At 47.2% G+C, this 15765-nt stretch overlaps 1 protein-coding gene across 1 annotated transcript in view; it reads left to right on the top strand.

Annotated features, from left to right (window-relative positions):
- Positions 1-344: 344 nt before the first annotated feature.
- The window catches only part of LOC142250565 (G-protein coupled receptor 143-like), a 67277-nt gene continuing 51856 nt past the window's right edge, over positions 345-15765 (top strand). The window contains exons 1-2 of the mRNA XM_075322750.1: positions 345-561; positions 8385-8476. Of these exons, the coding sequence (XP_075178865.1) occupies positions 345-561; positions 8385-8476 (309 nt within the window). The remainder of the gene's footprint in view (positions 562-8384; positions 8477-15765) is intronic.

Here is a 15765-nt window from a genome sequence, read left to right as displayed (position 1 = left end):
TTCTGCAACAAAAAGGCTGCAGTTTGAACTGCATAGTGCGGACAAGAAACCCAAATTCCCATAGACTTTGCTTGAAAAGCAGAACACAACCATTTTGGCATTAAACGCTGCAGTTGAAAAAGCAGCAAAAAAGCAGGTAAAAAGCAACATGCGGACATAGCCTAAATCTGTTTACAGGTTTTGATGCATTTTTTTTGTTTTGTTAATGACTTATGCAAACCCCCTTAGTCACTGGGCATTGGTTTGTGCCCAGGCTATGACAGAGTTAAATTTTCAAGTTGTTGGTTAGCGCCTATTAATTTACATACCAGTTCTCACAGCCTTTTTCTTTGATCTTCAGGTGAATGGCTTCCTTGCGGCTACCACGACTTTGCTGCCCAGAGAGAGATCCTGGTACTGACCTGGTTCTGGCTTCTTGGCTCTACCATGCAGTGTGTGGGGGCAGCGCCCTCCTGGGACTCGTCGGTCTGGCCATTGGCTGTAGGCGCAATAATCGAAGAAAGAGCCGGGCGATAAGGATGGGTTGGAGAGTTCTACTGGCCAGTGTCTTGGTCACTACAGGTGTGATGGGGAAGAACCTGCTGTTTGCTTGCACTGTATATGGCTGTTTATTATGTAATCTGGCCCCCAGAATATGTGGCCTTGTTCTATTTCTTCATATGTTTCCGATTTTAGTTCTGTATGAGTCGTACAACCTAAAAATCCTGGTGTGACCGAATGGATGTTTTCTCCATATAGCTGCCAGGGAAGAATGGGTCAGTATAAACAGAACCTGTCCTGGGTCCTCCGTGTGCTGCAGTCTGCATGAGATATTTGGCTGGGGCTCCACAAGTGCAAAATCTAAGAAGTAAAGTGCTATTTTAAGCAATAGGGCGTTGCAAGCCGAGATTTCTTCAGCTGGAGGGTAAAGTGTATTGTGATATTGGGCAATTTGAAAGCAAACCTCTGGACTTTGTTCCCACAATGAATATTTGGTGACTTTTTGATGTTGCAGATTTTTATAAGTTAGCTTACTTGGGTGGGGGGACGTGTGTGTTTGCTTGTTTGTTTGATTTTGTCCCCACCCCTCCTGTCAAGTATGTTCATTGCATTTTTTGTCTTTTTGGTTTGTCATTTTATATAATACTGCTCTTGTTGTTGATACTTTATCGTATTTAGCTTTGATGGCAATCTGTAGCTTGCATGTAATTGCCACATAACATTAAAACACAACTGACATGGATTTAGAAAAAAAAAAAAACTAAAAAAAAGCACCACATCAGTGGCTCGTTCATCAGGTGAAATGATCTTTTCTGCAGCACAAAAAGAACCATCTTTTTCTGCAGCACATTGGCCTGTGTACACAGATCTGGGCTATTGAGTGCGATAGTGGCCTTTGTACACAGCACCAACTACTACAGATCATTGTGTGCTGCGGCTCGGTCTGCCTGTAAGCAGACTATTACATCACACCGATTTATACGTATTTACTGATTGGTGGTAATTTAACACCACAAAATTGTCTCGTGGAAGCAAAGCTTAAATGAAAGGCAATTTCCTAAATTTATTTTAAAAGGTTCGTCAGCCTTTGGTTAACAATTGTTGTTTTTATTTTATTTTTTCCATGACTGATAAAAATACTGATGGAAGATTCCCAAGTAACTTCTTGCATTAGTCAGTGACAAGAATAACCGCGTACAGATGAATCATAGATGGCGCCCGTGCACTGTACTGTCGTATGGTTTTATATGAAGCATAGATGGCGCCCGTGCACTGTGCTGTCGTGTGGTTTTATATGAAGCATAGATGGCGCCCGTGCACTGTGCTGTCGTATGGTTTTATATGAAGCATAGATGGCGCCCGTGCACTGTGCTGTCATATGGTTTTATATGAAGCATAGATGGCGCCCGTGCACTGTGCTGTCGTGTGGTTTTATATGAAGCATAGATGGCGCCCGTGCACTGTGCTGTCGTGTGGTTTTATATGAAGCATAGATGGCGCCCGTGCACTGTGCTGTCGTGTGGTTTTATATGAAGCATAGATGACGCCCGTGTACTGTGCTGTCGTATGATTTTATATGAAGCATAGATGGCGCCCGTGCACTGTGCTGTCGTGTGGTTTTATATGAAGCATAGATGGCGCCCGTGCACTGTGCTGTCGTGTGGTTTTATATGAAGCATAGATGGTGCCCGTGTACTGTGCTGTCGTGTGGTTTTATATGAAGCATAGATGGCGCCCGTGCACTGTGCTGTTGTGTGGTTTTATATGAAGCATAGATGGCGCCCGTGCACTGTGCTGTCGTATGGTTTTATATGAAGCATAGATGGCGCCCGTGTACTGTGCTGTCGTGGTTTTATATGAAGCATAGATGGCGCCCGTGCACTGTGCTGTCGTGTGGTTTTATATGAAGCATAGATGGCGCCCGTGCACTGTGCTGTCGTGTGGTTTTATATGAAGCATAGATGGCGCCCGTGTACTGTGCTGTCGTGTGGTTTTATATGAAGCATAGATGGCGCCCGTGCACTGTGCTGTCGTGTGGTTTTATATGAAGCATAGATGGTGCCCTTGCACTGTGCTGTCGTGTGGTTTTATATGAAGCATAGATGGCGCCCGTGTACTGTGCTGTCGTGTGGTTTTATATGAAGCATAGATGGTGCCCGTGCACTGTGCTGTCGTGTGGTTTTATATGAAGCATAGATGGCGCCCGTGCACTGTGTTGTCGTGTGGTTTTATATGAAGCATAGATGGTGCCCTTGCACTGTGCTGTCGTGTGGTTTTATATGAAGCATAGATGGCGCCCGTGCACTGTGCTGTCGTGTGGTTTTATATGAAGCATAGATGGCGCCCGTGCACTGTGCTGTCGTATGGTTTTATATGAAGCATAGATGGTGCCCGTGCACTGTGCTGTCGTGTGGTTTTATATGAAGCATAGATGGCGCCCGTGCACTGTGCTGTCGTGTGGTTTTATATGAAGCATAGATGGCGCCCGTGCACTGTGCTGTCGTATGGTTTTATATGAAGCATAGATGGTGCCCTTGCACTGTGCTGTCGTGTGGTTTTATATGAAGCATAGATGGCGCCCGTGCACTGTGCTGTCGTGTGGTTTTATATGAAGCATAGATGGCGCCCGTGCACTGTGCTGTCGTATGGTTTTATATGAAGCATAGATGGCGCCCGTGCACTGTGCTGTCGTATGGTTTTATATGAAGCATAGATGGCGCCCGTGCACTGTGCTGTCGTGTGGTTTTATATGAAGCATAGATGGCGCCCGTGTACTGTGCTGTCGTGTGGTTTTATATGAAGCATAGATGGTGCCCGTGCACTGTGCTGTCCTGTGGTTTTATATGAAGCATAGATGGCGCCCGTGCACTGTGCTGTCGTATGGTTTTATATGAAGCATAGATGGCGCCCGTGTACTGTGCTGTCGTGTGGTTTTATATGAAGCATAGATGGCGCCCGTGCACTGTGCTGTCGTGTGGTTTTATATGAAGCATAGATGGCGCCCGTGCACTGTGCTGTCGTGTGGTTTTATATGAAGCATAGATGGCGCCCGTGCACTGTGCTGTCGTGTGGTTTTATATGAAGCATAGATGGCGCCCGTGTACTGTGCTGTCGTGTGGTTTTATATGAAGCATAGATGGCGCCCGTGCACTGTGTTGTCGTGTGGTTTTATATGAAGCATAGATGGCGCCCGTGCACTGTGCTGTCCTGTGGTTTTATATGAAGCATAGATGGTGCCCGTGCACTGTGCTGTCGTGTGGTTTTATATGAAGCATAGATGGCGCCCGTGTACTGTGCTGTCGTGTGGTTTTATATGAAGCATAGATGGCGCCCGTGCACTGTGCTGTCCTGTGGTTTTATATGAAGCATAGATGGCGCCCGTGTATTGTGCTGTCGTGTGGTTTTATATGAAGCATAGATGGCGTCCGTGCACTGTGCTGTCGTGTGGTTTTATATGAAGCATAGATGGCGCCCGTGCACTGTGCTGTCGTGTGGTTTTATATAAAGCATAGCTGGTGCCCGTGCACTGTGCTGTCGTGTGGTTTTATATGAAGCATAGATGGCGCCCGTGTACTGTGTTGTCGTGTGGTTTTATATGAAGCATAGATGGCGCCCGTGTATTGTGCTGTCGTGTGGTTTTATATGAAGCATAGATGGCGTCCGTGCACTGTGCTGTCGTGTGGTTTTATATGAAGCATAGATGGCGCCCGTGCACTGTGCTGTCGTGTGGTTTTATATGAAGCATAGCTGGTGCCCGTGCACTGTGCTGTCGTGTGGTTTTATATGAAGCATAGATGGCGCCCGTGCACTGTGCTGTCGTGTGGTTTTATATGAAGCATAGATGGCGCCCGTGTACTGTGCTGTCGTGTGGTTTTATATGAAGCATAGATGGCGCCCGTGCACTGTGCTGTCGTGTGGTTTTATATGAAGCATAGATGGCCCCCGTGCACTGTGCTGTCGTGTGGTTTTATATGAAGCATAGATGGCGCCCGTGCACTGTGCTGTCCTGTGGTTTTATATGAAGCATAGATGGCACCCGTGCACTGTGCTGTCGTGTGGTTTTATATGAAGCATAGATGGCGCCCGTGCACTGTGCTGTCGTGTGGTTTTATATGAAGCATAGCTGGTGCCCGTGCACTGTGCTGTCGTGTGGTTTTATATGAAGCATAGATGGCGCCCGTGCACTGTGCTGTCGTGTGGTTTTATATGAAGCATAGATGGCGCCCGTGCACTGTGCTGTCGTGTGGTTTTATATGAAGCATAGATGGCGCCCGTGCACTGTGCTGTCGTGTGGTTTTATATGAAGCATAGATGGCCCCCGTGCACTGTGCTGTCGTGTGGTTTTATATGAAGCATAGATGGCGCCCGTGCACTGTGCTGTCCTGTGGTTTTATATGAAGCATAGATGGCGCCCGTGCACTGTGCTGTCCTGTGGTTTTATATGAAGCATAGATGGCGCCCGTGCACTGTGCTGTCCTGTGGTTTTATATGAAGCATAGATGGCGCCCGTGTACTGTGCTGTCGTGTGGTTTTATATGAAGCATAGATGGCGCCCGTGCACTGTGCTGTCGTGTGGTTTTATATGAAGCATAGATGGCGCCCGTGCACTGTGCTGTCGTGTGGTTTTATATGAAGCATAGCTGGTGCCCGTGCACTGTGCTGTCGTGTGGTTTTATATGAAGCATAGATGGCGCCCGTGCACTGTGCTGTCGTGTGGTTTTATATGAAGCATAGATGGCGCCCGTGTACTGTGCTGTCGTGTGGTTTTATATGAAGCATAGATGGCGCCCGTGCACTGTGCTGTCGTGTGGTTTTATATGAAGCATAGATGGCCCCCGTGCACTGTGCTGTCGTGTGGTTTTATATGAAGCATAGATGGCGCCCGTGCACTGTGCTGTCCTGTGGTTTTATATGAAGCATAGATGGCGCCCGTGCACTTTGCTGTCGTGTGGTTTTATATGAAGCATAGATGGCGCCCGTGCACTGTGCTGTCGTGTGGTTTTATATGAAGCATAGCTGGTGCCCGTGCACTGTGCTGTCGTGTGGTTTTATATGAAGCATAGATGGCGCCCGTGCACTGTGCTGTCGTGTGGTTTTATATGAAGCATAGATGGCGCCCGTGCACTGTGCTGTCGTGTGGTTTTATATGAAGCATAGATGGCCCCCGTGCACTGTGCTGTCGTGTGGTTTTATATGAAGCATAGATGGCGCCCGTGCACTGTGCTGTCCTGTGGTTTTATATGAAGCATAGATGGCGCCCGTGCACTGTGCTGTCGTGTGGTTTTATATGAAGCATAGATGGCGCCCGTGCACTGTGCTGTCCTGTGGTTTTATATGAAGCATAGATGGCGCCCGTGTACTGTGCTGTCGTGTGGTTTTATATGAAGCATAGATGGCGCCCGTGCACTGTGCTGTCGTGTGATTTTATATGAAGCATAGATGGCGCCCGTGCACTGTGCTGTCGTGTGGTTTTATATGAAGCATAGCTGGTGCCCGTGCACTGTGCTGTCGTGTGGTTTTATATGAAGCATAGATGGCGCCCGTGTACTGTGTTGTCGTGTGGTTTTATATGAAGCATAGATGGCGCCCGTGTATTGTGCTGTCGTGTGGTTTTATATGAAGCATAGATGGCGTCCGTGCACTGTGCTGTCGTGTGGTTTTATATGAAGCATAGATGGCGCCCGTGCACTGTGCTGTCGTGTGGTTTTATATGAAGCATAGCTGGTGCCCGTGCACTGTGCTGTCGTGTGGTTTTATATGAAGCATAGATGGCGCCCGTGCACTGTGCTGTCGTGTGGTTTTATATGAAGCATAGATGGCGCCCGTGTACTGTGCTGTCGTGTGGTTTTATATGAAGCATAGATGGCGCCCGTGCACTGTGCTGTCGTGTGGTTTTATATGAAGCATAGATGGCGCCCGTGCACTGTGCTGTCGTGTGGTTTTATATGAAGCATAGATGGCCCCCGTGCACTGTGCTGTCGTGTGGTTTTATATGAAGCATAGATGGCGCCCGTGCACTGTGCTGTCGTGTGGTTTTATATGAAGCATAGATGGCGCCCGTGCACTGTGCTGTCGTGTGGTTTTATATGAAGCATAGATGGCGCCCGTGCACTGTGCTGTCGTGTGGTTTTATATGAAGCATAGATGCCGCCCGTGCACTGTGCTGTCGTGTGGTTTTATATGAAGCATAGCTGGCGCCCGTGCACTGTGCTGTCGTGTGGTTTTATATGAAGCATAGATGGCGCCCGTGCACTGTGCTGTCGTGTGGTTTTATATGAAGCATAGATGGCGCCCGTGCACTGTGCTGTCGTGTGGTTTTATATGAAGCATAGATGGCGCCCGTGTACTGTGCTGTCGTGTGGTTTTATATGAAGCATAGATGGCCCCCGTGCACTGTGCTGTCGTGTGGTTTTATATGAAGCATAGATGGCGCCCGTGCACTGTGCTGTCCTGTGGTTTTATATGAAGCATAGATGGCGCCCGTGCACTGTGCTGTCGTGTGGTTTTATATGAAGCATAGATGGCGCCCGTGCACTGTGCTGTCCTGTGGTTTTATATGAAGCATAGATGGCGCCCGTGTACTGTGCTGTCGTGTGGTTTTATATGAAGCATAGATGGCGCCCGTGCACTGTGCTGTCGTGTGATTTTATATGAAGCATAGATGGCGCCCGTGCACTGTGTTGTCGTGTGGTTTTATATGAAGCATAGATGGCGCCCGTGCACTGTGCTGTCGTGTGGTTTTATATGAAGCATAGATGGCCCCCGTGCACTGTGCTGTCGTGTGATTTTATATGAAGCATAGATGGCGCCCGTGCACTGTGTTGTCGTGTGGTTTTATATGAAGCATAGATGGCGCCCGTGCACTGTGCTTTCGTGTGGTTTTATATGAAGCATAGATGGCGCCCGTGTACTGTGCTGTCCTGTGGTTTTATATGAAGCATAGATGGCGCCCGTGTACTGTGCTGTCGTGTGGTTTTATATGAAGCATAGATGGTGCCCGTGCACTGTGCTGTCGTGTGGTTTTATATGAAGCATAGATGGCGCCCGTGCACTGTGTTGTCGTGTGGTTTTATATGAAGCATAGATGGCGCCCGTGTACTGTGCTGTCGTGTGGTTTTATATGAAGCATAGATGGCGCCCGTGTACTGTGCTGTCGTGTGGTTTTATATGAAGCATAGATGGCGCCCGTGCACTGTGCTGTCGTGTGGTTTTATATGAAGCATAGATGGCGCCCGTGCACTGTGCTGTCGTGTGGTTTTATATGAAGCATAGATGGCGCCCGTGCACTGTGCTGTCGTGTGGTTTTATATGAAGCATAGATGGCGCCCGTGCACTGTGCTGTCGTGTGGTTTTATATGAAGCATAGATGGCGCCCGTGCACTGTGCTGTCGTGTGGTTTTATATGAAGCATAGATGGCGCCCGTGCACTGTGCTGTCGTGTGGTTTTATATGAAGCATAGATGGCGCCCGTGCACTTTGCTGTCGTGTGGTTTTATATGAAGCATAGATGGCGCCCGTGCACTGTGCTGTCGTGTGGTTTTATATGAAGCATAGATGGCGCCCGTGCACTGTGCTGTCCTGTGGTTTTATATGAAGCATAGATGGCGCCCGTGCACTGTGCTGTCGTGTGGTTTTATATGAAGCATAGATGGCGCCCGTGCACTGAGCTGTCGTGTGGTTTTATATGAAGCATAGATGGCGCCCGTGCACTGTGCTGTCGTGGTTTTATTTGTTTGCATTTTCTGGTTCTTTTTGGGGGTTTCTTGGATCTAGGAGCATGTGAGACTACAATAATTCTGCATTTTCAAAAAAATAAAATATTAAACCTTGGACCATCCCTTTTTAAGGGGTAAATATTAAACAGATTTTCATTAAGATTTTGACTTTTTTTTTTTTTTGGTAAGGGTTACTCCTGCACTCTGTGGTGTGGCTGATCGCTCCGGATTTCTTATCCAGCCAGTCTTGGTCGTCTCACATCTCCTGTGTATTCCTCGCAGTAAGTAATTTCTTGTGTTTGCTACTAATAATTGTGTTCCCCACACAATCATTTATACACTTGAAGATCTGCACCTCATGTCTCAAAGAAACCTCTTAAGCCTATAGAGAACTGAACGGGGCCTTCCACTTTTTAGTCTTATTTCCCCAAATGAACCTAAGCCTCTAATGAGAAGCACAGCTGGATCCAGCGTCTCCACCACTCTGTTTACTCTCTGCTGCAGTGACATCCAACTAAATTGCATATAACCGCTGCAGCCAATCACTAACTCATGTGGCTCGTGCAATCAGCAGAGTTCAGTGATTAGCTGCAGTGGTGATGTGCACAATACTCCTGACATGAGGATCATCTGCATTTGTTGTTTTAGGCTATGTGTGCACGTTGCGTAGTGTCCCTGCAGAAATTTCTGCAGGGATTTGACAGCACGTGTGCGCTTCAAATCGCTGCAGAAACACTGCTTAATGGAGACAAAAAGCCGATTCCATGCGCTCTGGATGCAGCCTCTCCCATAGACAAAGCAGGAGCTGCATCCAAAGCGCACGGAATAATTGACATGTTGCTTTTTAGAACGCAGCGATTCGGAACAAAATTTTGGCATCCAAATCGCTGCGCTCTCCAACGCAACGTGCACATGGATTATGCACAATCTTCATAGCTTGTGCTGGGGACGCAGGTCGCATGCATTTACGCTGCGGTGCAATTCGCAGCATAACTGCATGAAATCCGGCAACATGCGCACACAGCCTTAGAGTAATTGGGCATTTTTAAGAAATAAAACTTAGAAAGTTGAAGACCCTCCCTCCCCCTTTAGGTTTATTCGGACGTCAAATTTTTTTTTATTTTTTGCAAAAAAAAAAAAAAACCTCATCTAACATAAAGCTTAGGCTACTCGGGGATTTGTGCGAGTCCTCGCATGACACTCCGTTCACGCTCGCAGCACAGCAGGAGCCAAGTGTCATGCGATTGGACCACAGCTACGTAGGGGAGGGGCTGACATTGCAGAGGAGAGGGAGGGATTTATCTACCGATCTCCTCCGTTACCGGCTGACGCGAGAATCGCATTGCACCTACTTTACACCGGTGTAATGGAAGTGCAATTCGATGTTTCTCTCGCACCTATAGACTTGAATGGGTGCTAGTGAAACAGGATCGCATACCACCCACAGCATGCTGCGATTGTTTACTTGGTCCGATTAGGGCTCGAAATTTTAAATGTCCTCCATAGCCTCAATGATGTTCTTGAGATTTCCAATAGTCCAGGTGGTGCTTTGACAATCTCCGATGTTGAAGTAAATACTTTGTCGGTGTCATGTCACCCGCTGTAAACTGGACTATGTACACTATTGAGAATCTGAAGAACGTCAGTGATGCTACTGAGGACATTTTAGATTTTGAGAACACGGATTTGCCACTATAGGGCTACGTTCCTACCATTAGCTTTTGGTGAGTTTTTGATGATGCAGCATTTCTGCCCTTAAGGCTATGTGCGCACTAGAAAGTGACTTTTTCTCAAGGAAAATCCAGACCCTCTTAAAGAATCCCGCACCTGCGGTAAAAAAAACGCACGAAAACCGCAACGAAATCTGCATGCGGTTTGCCGCGTTTTTTCCACAGTTTGGTCCCTGCGGATTTTTACCATTATCTATGGCGTTTTTAACTCTGCGTTTTTTTTGTCACTTGTTGTTATCTTAAGCTACTTTGTTTAGGATACTTCCGCGTGTTTGGCTTTTACAAAAAGTGTATTGATATAGTTAGGTGTGGGTCAGGTTTGAAGACTTTCCACAGGAGAAACACACTAAAAACAAATGTGCATTTTTTTATTTTTTTTTTAACTTTGGATTTTTCATATCAAATGCAAGTCTTAGGCTGGTTTCACACTACGTCTTTTTAACATCCGCTGAAAACGTTTTTTTAGCGGAAGTACGGATCCTGCTTTTACAGCAAATAACGTATGCAAACGCATATGTTATTTTGCAGGATCCTGCACTGGATGTTTAGGGGCGGGCATTGGAGTCATGTGATTGGGAGTGAGGGGAACTAGACTGGGAGCCGGCTTCTGACAGCTGCAGACGCTGGTAACCAAGGTAAACATCGGCCTTGGATACCCGATATTTATCTTGGTTACGAGTGTCTGCAGCTGCTAGGAGCAGGACTGCCTGCACACATAACCAACGTAAACATCGGGTAACTAAGAGAAGTGGTTACGCGATATTTACCTTGGGTTACGAGTGTCCGCAGCTCTCAGGTGGGGGAGAGGGAGGGAGGGAGGAAGGGGGAAAGACAGATAGAGAGAGAGAGGGTGAGGGAGGGAGGGAGGAGGAGAGATAGACAGATCACGCGAGACTGGTTCTGGGCATGCTCAGTACTTTCTGGGCATGCTCAGTACAAAAGCAGGATCCTGTCTATCAGCACGCCAGCGTTCACCTGCGTTCGCGTGCGTTATAGTGCGGATCCGGTGACTTGCAGTATTTTGACGCAGCTCAAAAACGCTACAAGTAGCGTTTTTGAAACATGTTAAAAAACTGCAAGTCACCGGATCCGCACTATAACGCACGCAAACGCAGGTGAACGCAGGTGGACGCGAGTCCATTGCAAATGCATTGAAATGAAAACGCATTTGCACTGGATCCGTACTTCCGCTAAAATAACGTTTTCAACGGATGTTAAAAAGACGTAGTGTGAAACCAGCCTTAAGAAAATCTGCACATAAACTTCAGCGTATCCGCATGGGAAATTGATATCTTACAGATTTGAAACCCACAACACAGATCCGTTTATGCTGAGTAAAAATGAAGCCCAGAGGGAGGAGACTTCTATAAATCTAAAATATGCAGTGTCAAAACTCATCATGGACACGCCTAAGCCAGGCCCATCGGGTCGGGCGCGCTGTGAGCTGTGTATGCCCCTTTGTGCTGCTTTAGAACCGTATCCACTCTAATCTGAAATATGTTGTGGCTTATTCATTTTTGTAAATCCCACTACTCCTCCCCCCTTCTAGGTACATACAAGCACAGTGGGCTTTCTCTATCTTTTGTTTTTTCTATCAGTATTTTTCATGGATGGATAAATTACAAGGCCTCTCCTATTCATTACAATGTTAATCATGGCCAGCACACAGATTGTACTCTGATGGTGTGCATGACTTTCATGGACACCGTTGTATGGGTGAATATTTTTTCATTATATATTTTTTATTATCTTTGACACTCATTTAAAAAAAAAAACACAAAAAAGACTCTCTAATTTTTGTATGGATGCAGTCCACAAAAAACACAAACATGTGAGTAGCCTCTCAGGCTATAATGGGTACATGTTCTGTGAGGTGCCAGTCCATTCAGATCCATCATTCCCACAGAACCTGCTTCAGCTCTCCAGCCCAAATACCCACCATACCGAGACGTTTTGGATGCCTATTTATGCTGTTAATCGTGCAGCTATGCACCTTGGAAGTTGTCTCAAAAACCAGGAATAGCAGAGAAGGTCCAGGCCAGGCTGACCTGCATTTGCTAGGTGGAATATACTGTATCTCCCATTCACCACCGTATCCTTTACTGTCCCACCACTTAGTTTACTTCCCAGTTGTATTCACATATTCTTCTGTTATGGAGTCGGCACTGCCACTTTGTATTTTTATTACCACCTGAATCATGCTATAGTTCTGACACAATCATGCATGCTGTGATTTTTGGTTTTGTTTGTGCAATTCTCATCCTTGCCTAAGACCATTCATTACTTGTACCCCATTGCATTGATCTGCAGTTATTTTGTTACAACGTAGCCTTGCTTTTCTATATGCAATGGTTGTATTTTCTTAAAGGAAATCTGCCACGTAAAAAAAAGACAAACAAAAAAATACTATTACCCTGCAAATATGGGTTTAATCTGCAGATTAATAACGTTCTAAATCCCGGATACTGGAGGCAAATTAACTTTATTTCTCCCAGCAGCCTCCGGCTTTCAGTCATAGTCCCTTTTGACAGCCCGAGCCTACTGCAGTGGGGAAGAAAAGTATTTCGTCAGCCATCAATTGTGCAAGTTCTGCTACTTAAAAAGATGAGAGAAGCCTGTAACTGACATCATAGGTAGATCACAACTAAAGCTGGTGTCACACTAAGCGACAGCGACAACGACGTCGCTGTTACGTCACCATTTTCGGTGACGTAACAGCGACCTTGTAAGTCGCTGTTATGATCGCTGCTTAGCTGTCAAACACAGCAGAAGCAGCGATCATAACGTCGCTGTGCTACATGTGCAGAGAGCAGGGAGCCGCGCTTAGCGCTGGCTCCTTGCTCTCCTAGGTACAGTACACATCGGGTTAATTAACCCGATGTGTGCTGCAGCTACATGTCACAGTGCAGAGAGCAAGGAGCCGCGCGCACTGCTTAGCGCTGGCTCCTTGCTCTCCTTGCTACAGTATACATCGGGTTAATTACCCGATGCATACTGCAGCCACATGTCACAGTGCAGGAGCCGGCACTGGCAGCAAGAGCGGAGGCTGGTAACCAGCGTAAACATCGGGTAACCAGGGAAAGGGCTTCCCTTGGTTACCCGATGTTTACGCTGGTTACAGCTTACCGCAGCTGCCAGTGCCGGCTCCTGATCGCTTCATTTCGTCGCTCTCTCGCTGTCACACACAGCGCTGTGTGTGTCACAGCGGGAGAGTGACGACCAAAAAATGAAGCTGGACATTCAGCAACGACCGGCGACCTCACAGCAGGGGCCAGGTCGTTGCTGGATGTCACACACAGCGACAGCGACGGGACGTCGCTGCAACGTCACAGAAAATGGTGACGTAGCAGCGACGTCGTTGTCGTCGTCGTTATGTGTGACACCAGCTTAAGAGACAAAAGGAGAAAACAAATCCAGAAAATCACCTTATCTGTGATTTGGCAAGATTTTTTTTTTTTTCTGTTTTTCAAATTATGGTGGAAAATAAGTATTTAGTTACCTAAAAACATGCAAGATTTCTGGCTCTCACAGACCTGTAACTTCAAGAGTCTCCTCTGTCCTCCACTCATTACCTGTAGTAATGGCACCTGTTTGAACTTATGAGTATAAATGACACCTGTCCACAACCTCAAACGGTCACCCTCCAAACTCCACTATGGTGTAGACCAAAGAGCTGTCAAAGGACACCAGAAACAAAATTTAAGCTCTGCAACAGGCTGGGAAGACTGAATCTGCAATAAGCAAGCAGCTTGGTGTGATGAAATCAACTGTGGGAGCAATAATAAGAAAATGGAAGACATACAAGACCACTGATAATCTCTCTCGATCTGGGGCTCCATGCAAGATCTCACCCCTTGACGTCCAAATGATCACAATGGTGAGCAAAAATCCCAGAACCACACGCGGGTACCTAGTGAATGAGCTGCATAGAGCTGGGACCACTATAACAAAGGCTACCATCAGTAACACACTACGCCGACAGGGACTCAGATCCTGCAGTGCCAGACGTATTCCCCTGCTTAAGCCAGAACATGTCTGGACCCATCTGAAGTTTGCTAGAGCACATTTGGATTATCCAAAAGAGTATTAGGAGAATGTCATATGGTCTGATGAAACCAAAGTAGAACTGTTTAGTAGAAACACAACTCGTCGTATTTGGAGGAGACAGAATGCTGAGTTGCATCCAAAGAACACCATACCTATTGTGAAGCACGGGGGTGGCAACATCATGCTTTGGGGCTGTTTCTCTGCAAAAGGACCAGGACGACTGCTCCGTAAACACGAAAGAATGAATGGGGCTATGTATGGCGAGATTTTGAGTGCAAACCTCCTTCCATCAGCAAGAGCATTGAAGATGAAACGTGGCTGGGTCTTTCAGAATAATGATCCCAAGCACACCACCAGGGCAACGAAGGACTGGCTTCGTAAGAAGCATATGAAGGTCTTGGAGTGACCTAGCCAGTCTCCAGATCTCAACTCCATAGAAAACCTTTGGAGAGAGTTGAAAGTCCGTGTTTCCCAGCGACAGGCCCAAAACATCAGTGCTCTAGAGGAAATTTGCATGGAGGAATCGGCCAACATATCACCAACAGTGTGTACCAACCTTATGAAGACTTGCAGAAAATGTTTGACCTCTGTCATTGCCAACAAAGGATATATAACAAAATATTTAGATTAACTCTTGTTATTAACCAAATACTTATTTTGCACCATAATTTGTAAAAACATTTTGCCAAATAAGACAATAATTTTGTCTCTCATAGTTGTAGTCTACCTATGAAGTTAGTTACAGGCTTCTCTCATCTTTTTAAGTGGGAGAACTTGCACAATTGGTGACTGACTAAATACTTCTTTTTTTTTCAACCCAATGTATGTACTGAGCAGTGACTGAAGCCGAGCCTCTGCCGGAGGCTGCAGGTGTGTCGCCCGTGGATAAGGGGTACTCTGATCCGGGCCACGGGGTCACTTCTGTGGGTATCACGGTGGCGTGACCCGGTCTGTGATCCCAGGCTCCACAATAAGAAGGGGATTAGGTAAGGGAGATTGTCCGTGATGCCACCCGTGGTGTGCGATGAGGTAACGGAGCACCGCCGCTGCCGGTAAATGGATCCCGGGGATGTTGGTGGGCAGCAAGGTGGTGATTTCCCTCCACAGGTAGGGTGTTGGTGTCCCGGGACCCCAGTGAGGTGGTGCAGGGAGGTGATGGAGACCGTCTGAGAGCTGTGCACCCGGTTGGACCGGGGGATGTTGTTACTCACAGTTCGCTTTTCAAGGAAATTCACACAGAGTCAGGAATTAACCAGAAATTGCCGGTGTCTGCAGCCTTCGGTGCGGAGGGTGTTTGGGGTCCCACACATAGTACAGCAGGATCCTGGTCTTGTTTTGCAGCCAGACACTTCTTTCTCCTTCCTCAGTCGGGAACGGGGAGCCCACTCCCTCTGCAGTGATCCGGGTCACCCCTGGATGCCGGCGGGCCACTACCCTGCCCCGGCCACCTCGGGCCCCTTCCTCACACTTCCCTTCCTTATAGCAGCCATTAGCTATCTCTCCTGGTCTGCTCTCTTCACACTCCAAACTCACTCTGCTGCAGCCCCTCCCCTCCTGCTCTGTTTAGCTCTTACACTGGGGGTGGGGGGGTGCCTGTCCTGCTGCACTGGTGTGGGATCAGGTTACCAAGGAGGAGAATGGCCTGCACTTTGCTGGATTTTGCAGGCTCTGTGACACCCGGGTTTTGCCAGGGCGTCACACACCCCCTTGGTAAAACACAGCCCGTCCTCGGGCTGTCTGGGCACTGACATTTATTGTAACGAGAAAAAGAAAGTGCACACATTACAACTATA

Source organism: Anomaloglossus baeobatrachus, chromosome 9 (genome assembly GCF_048569485.1).
Source record: "Anomaloglossus baeobatrachus isolate aAnoBae1 chromosome 9, aAnoBae1.hap1, whole genome shotgun sequence".
NCBI lineage: Eukaryota > Metazoa > Chordata > Amphibia > Anura > Aromobatidae > Anomaloglossus > Anomaloglossus baeobatrachus.
Note: the sequence above shows the minus strand (reverse complement) of the source record. Positions and strands in the feature narration are given on the sequence as shown.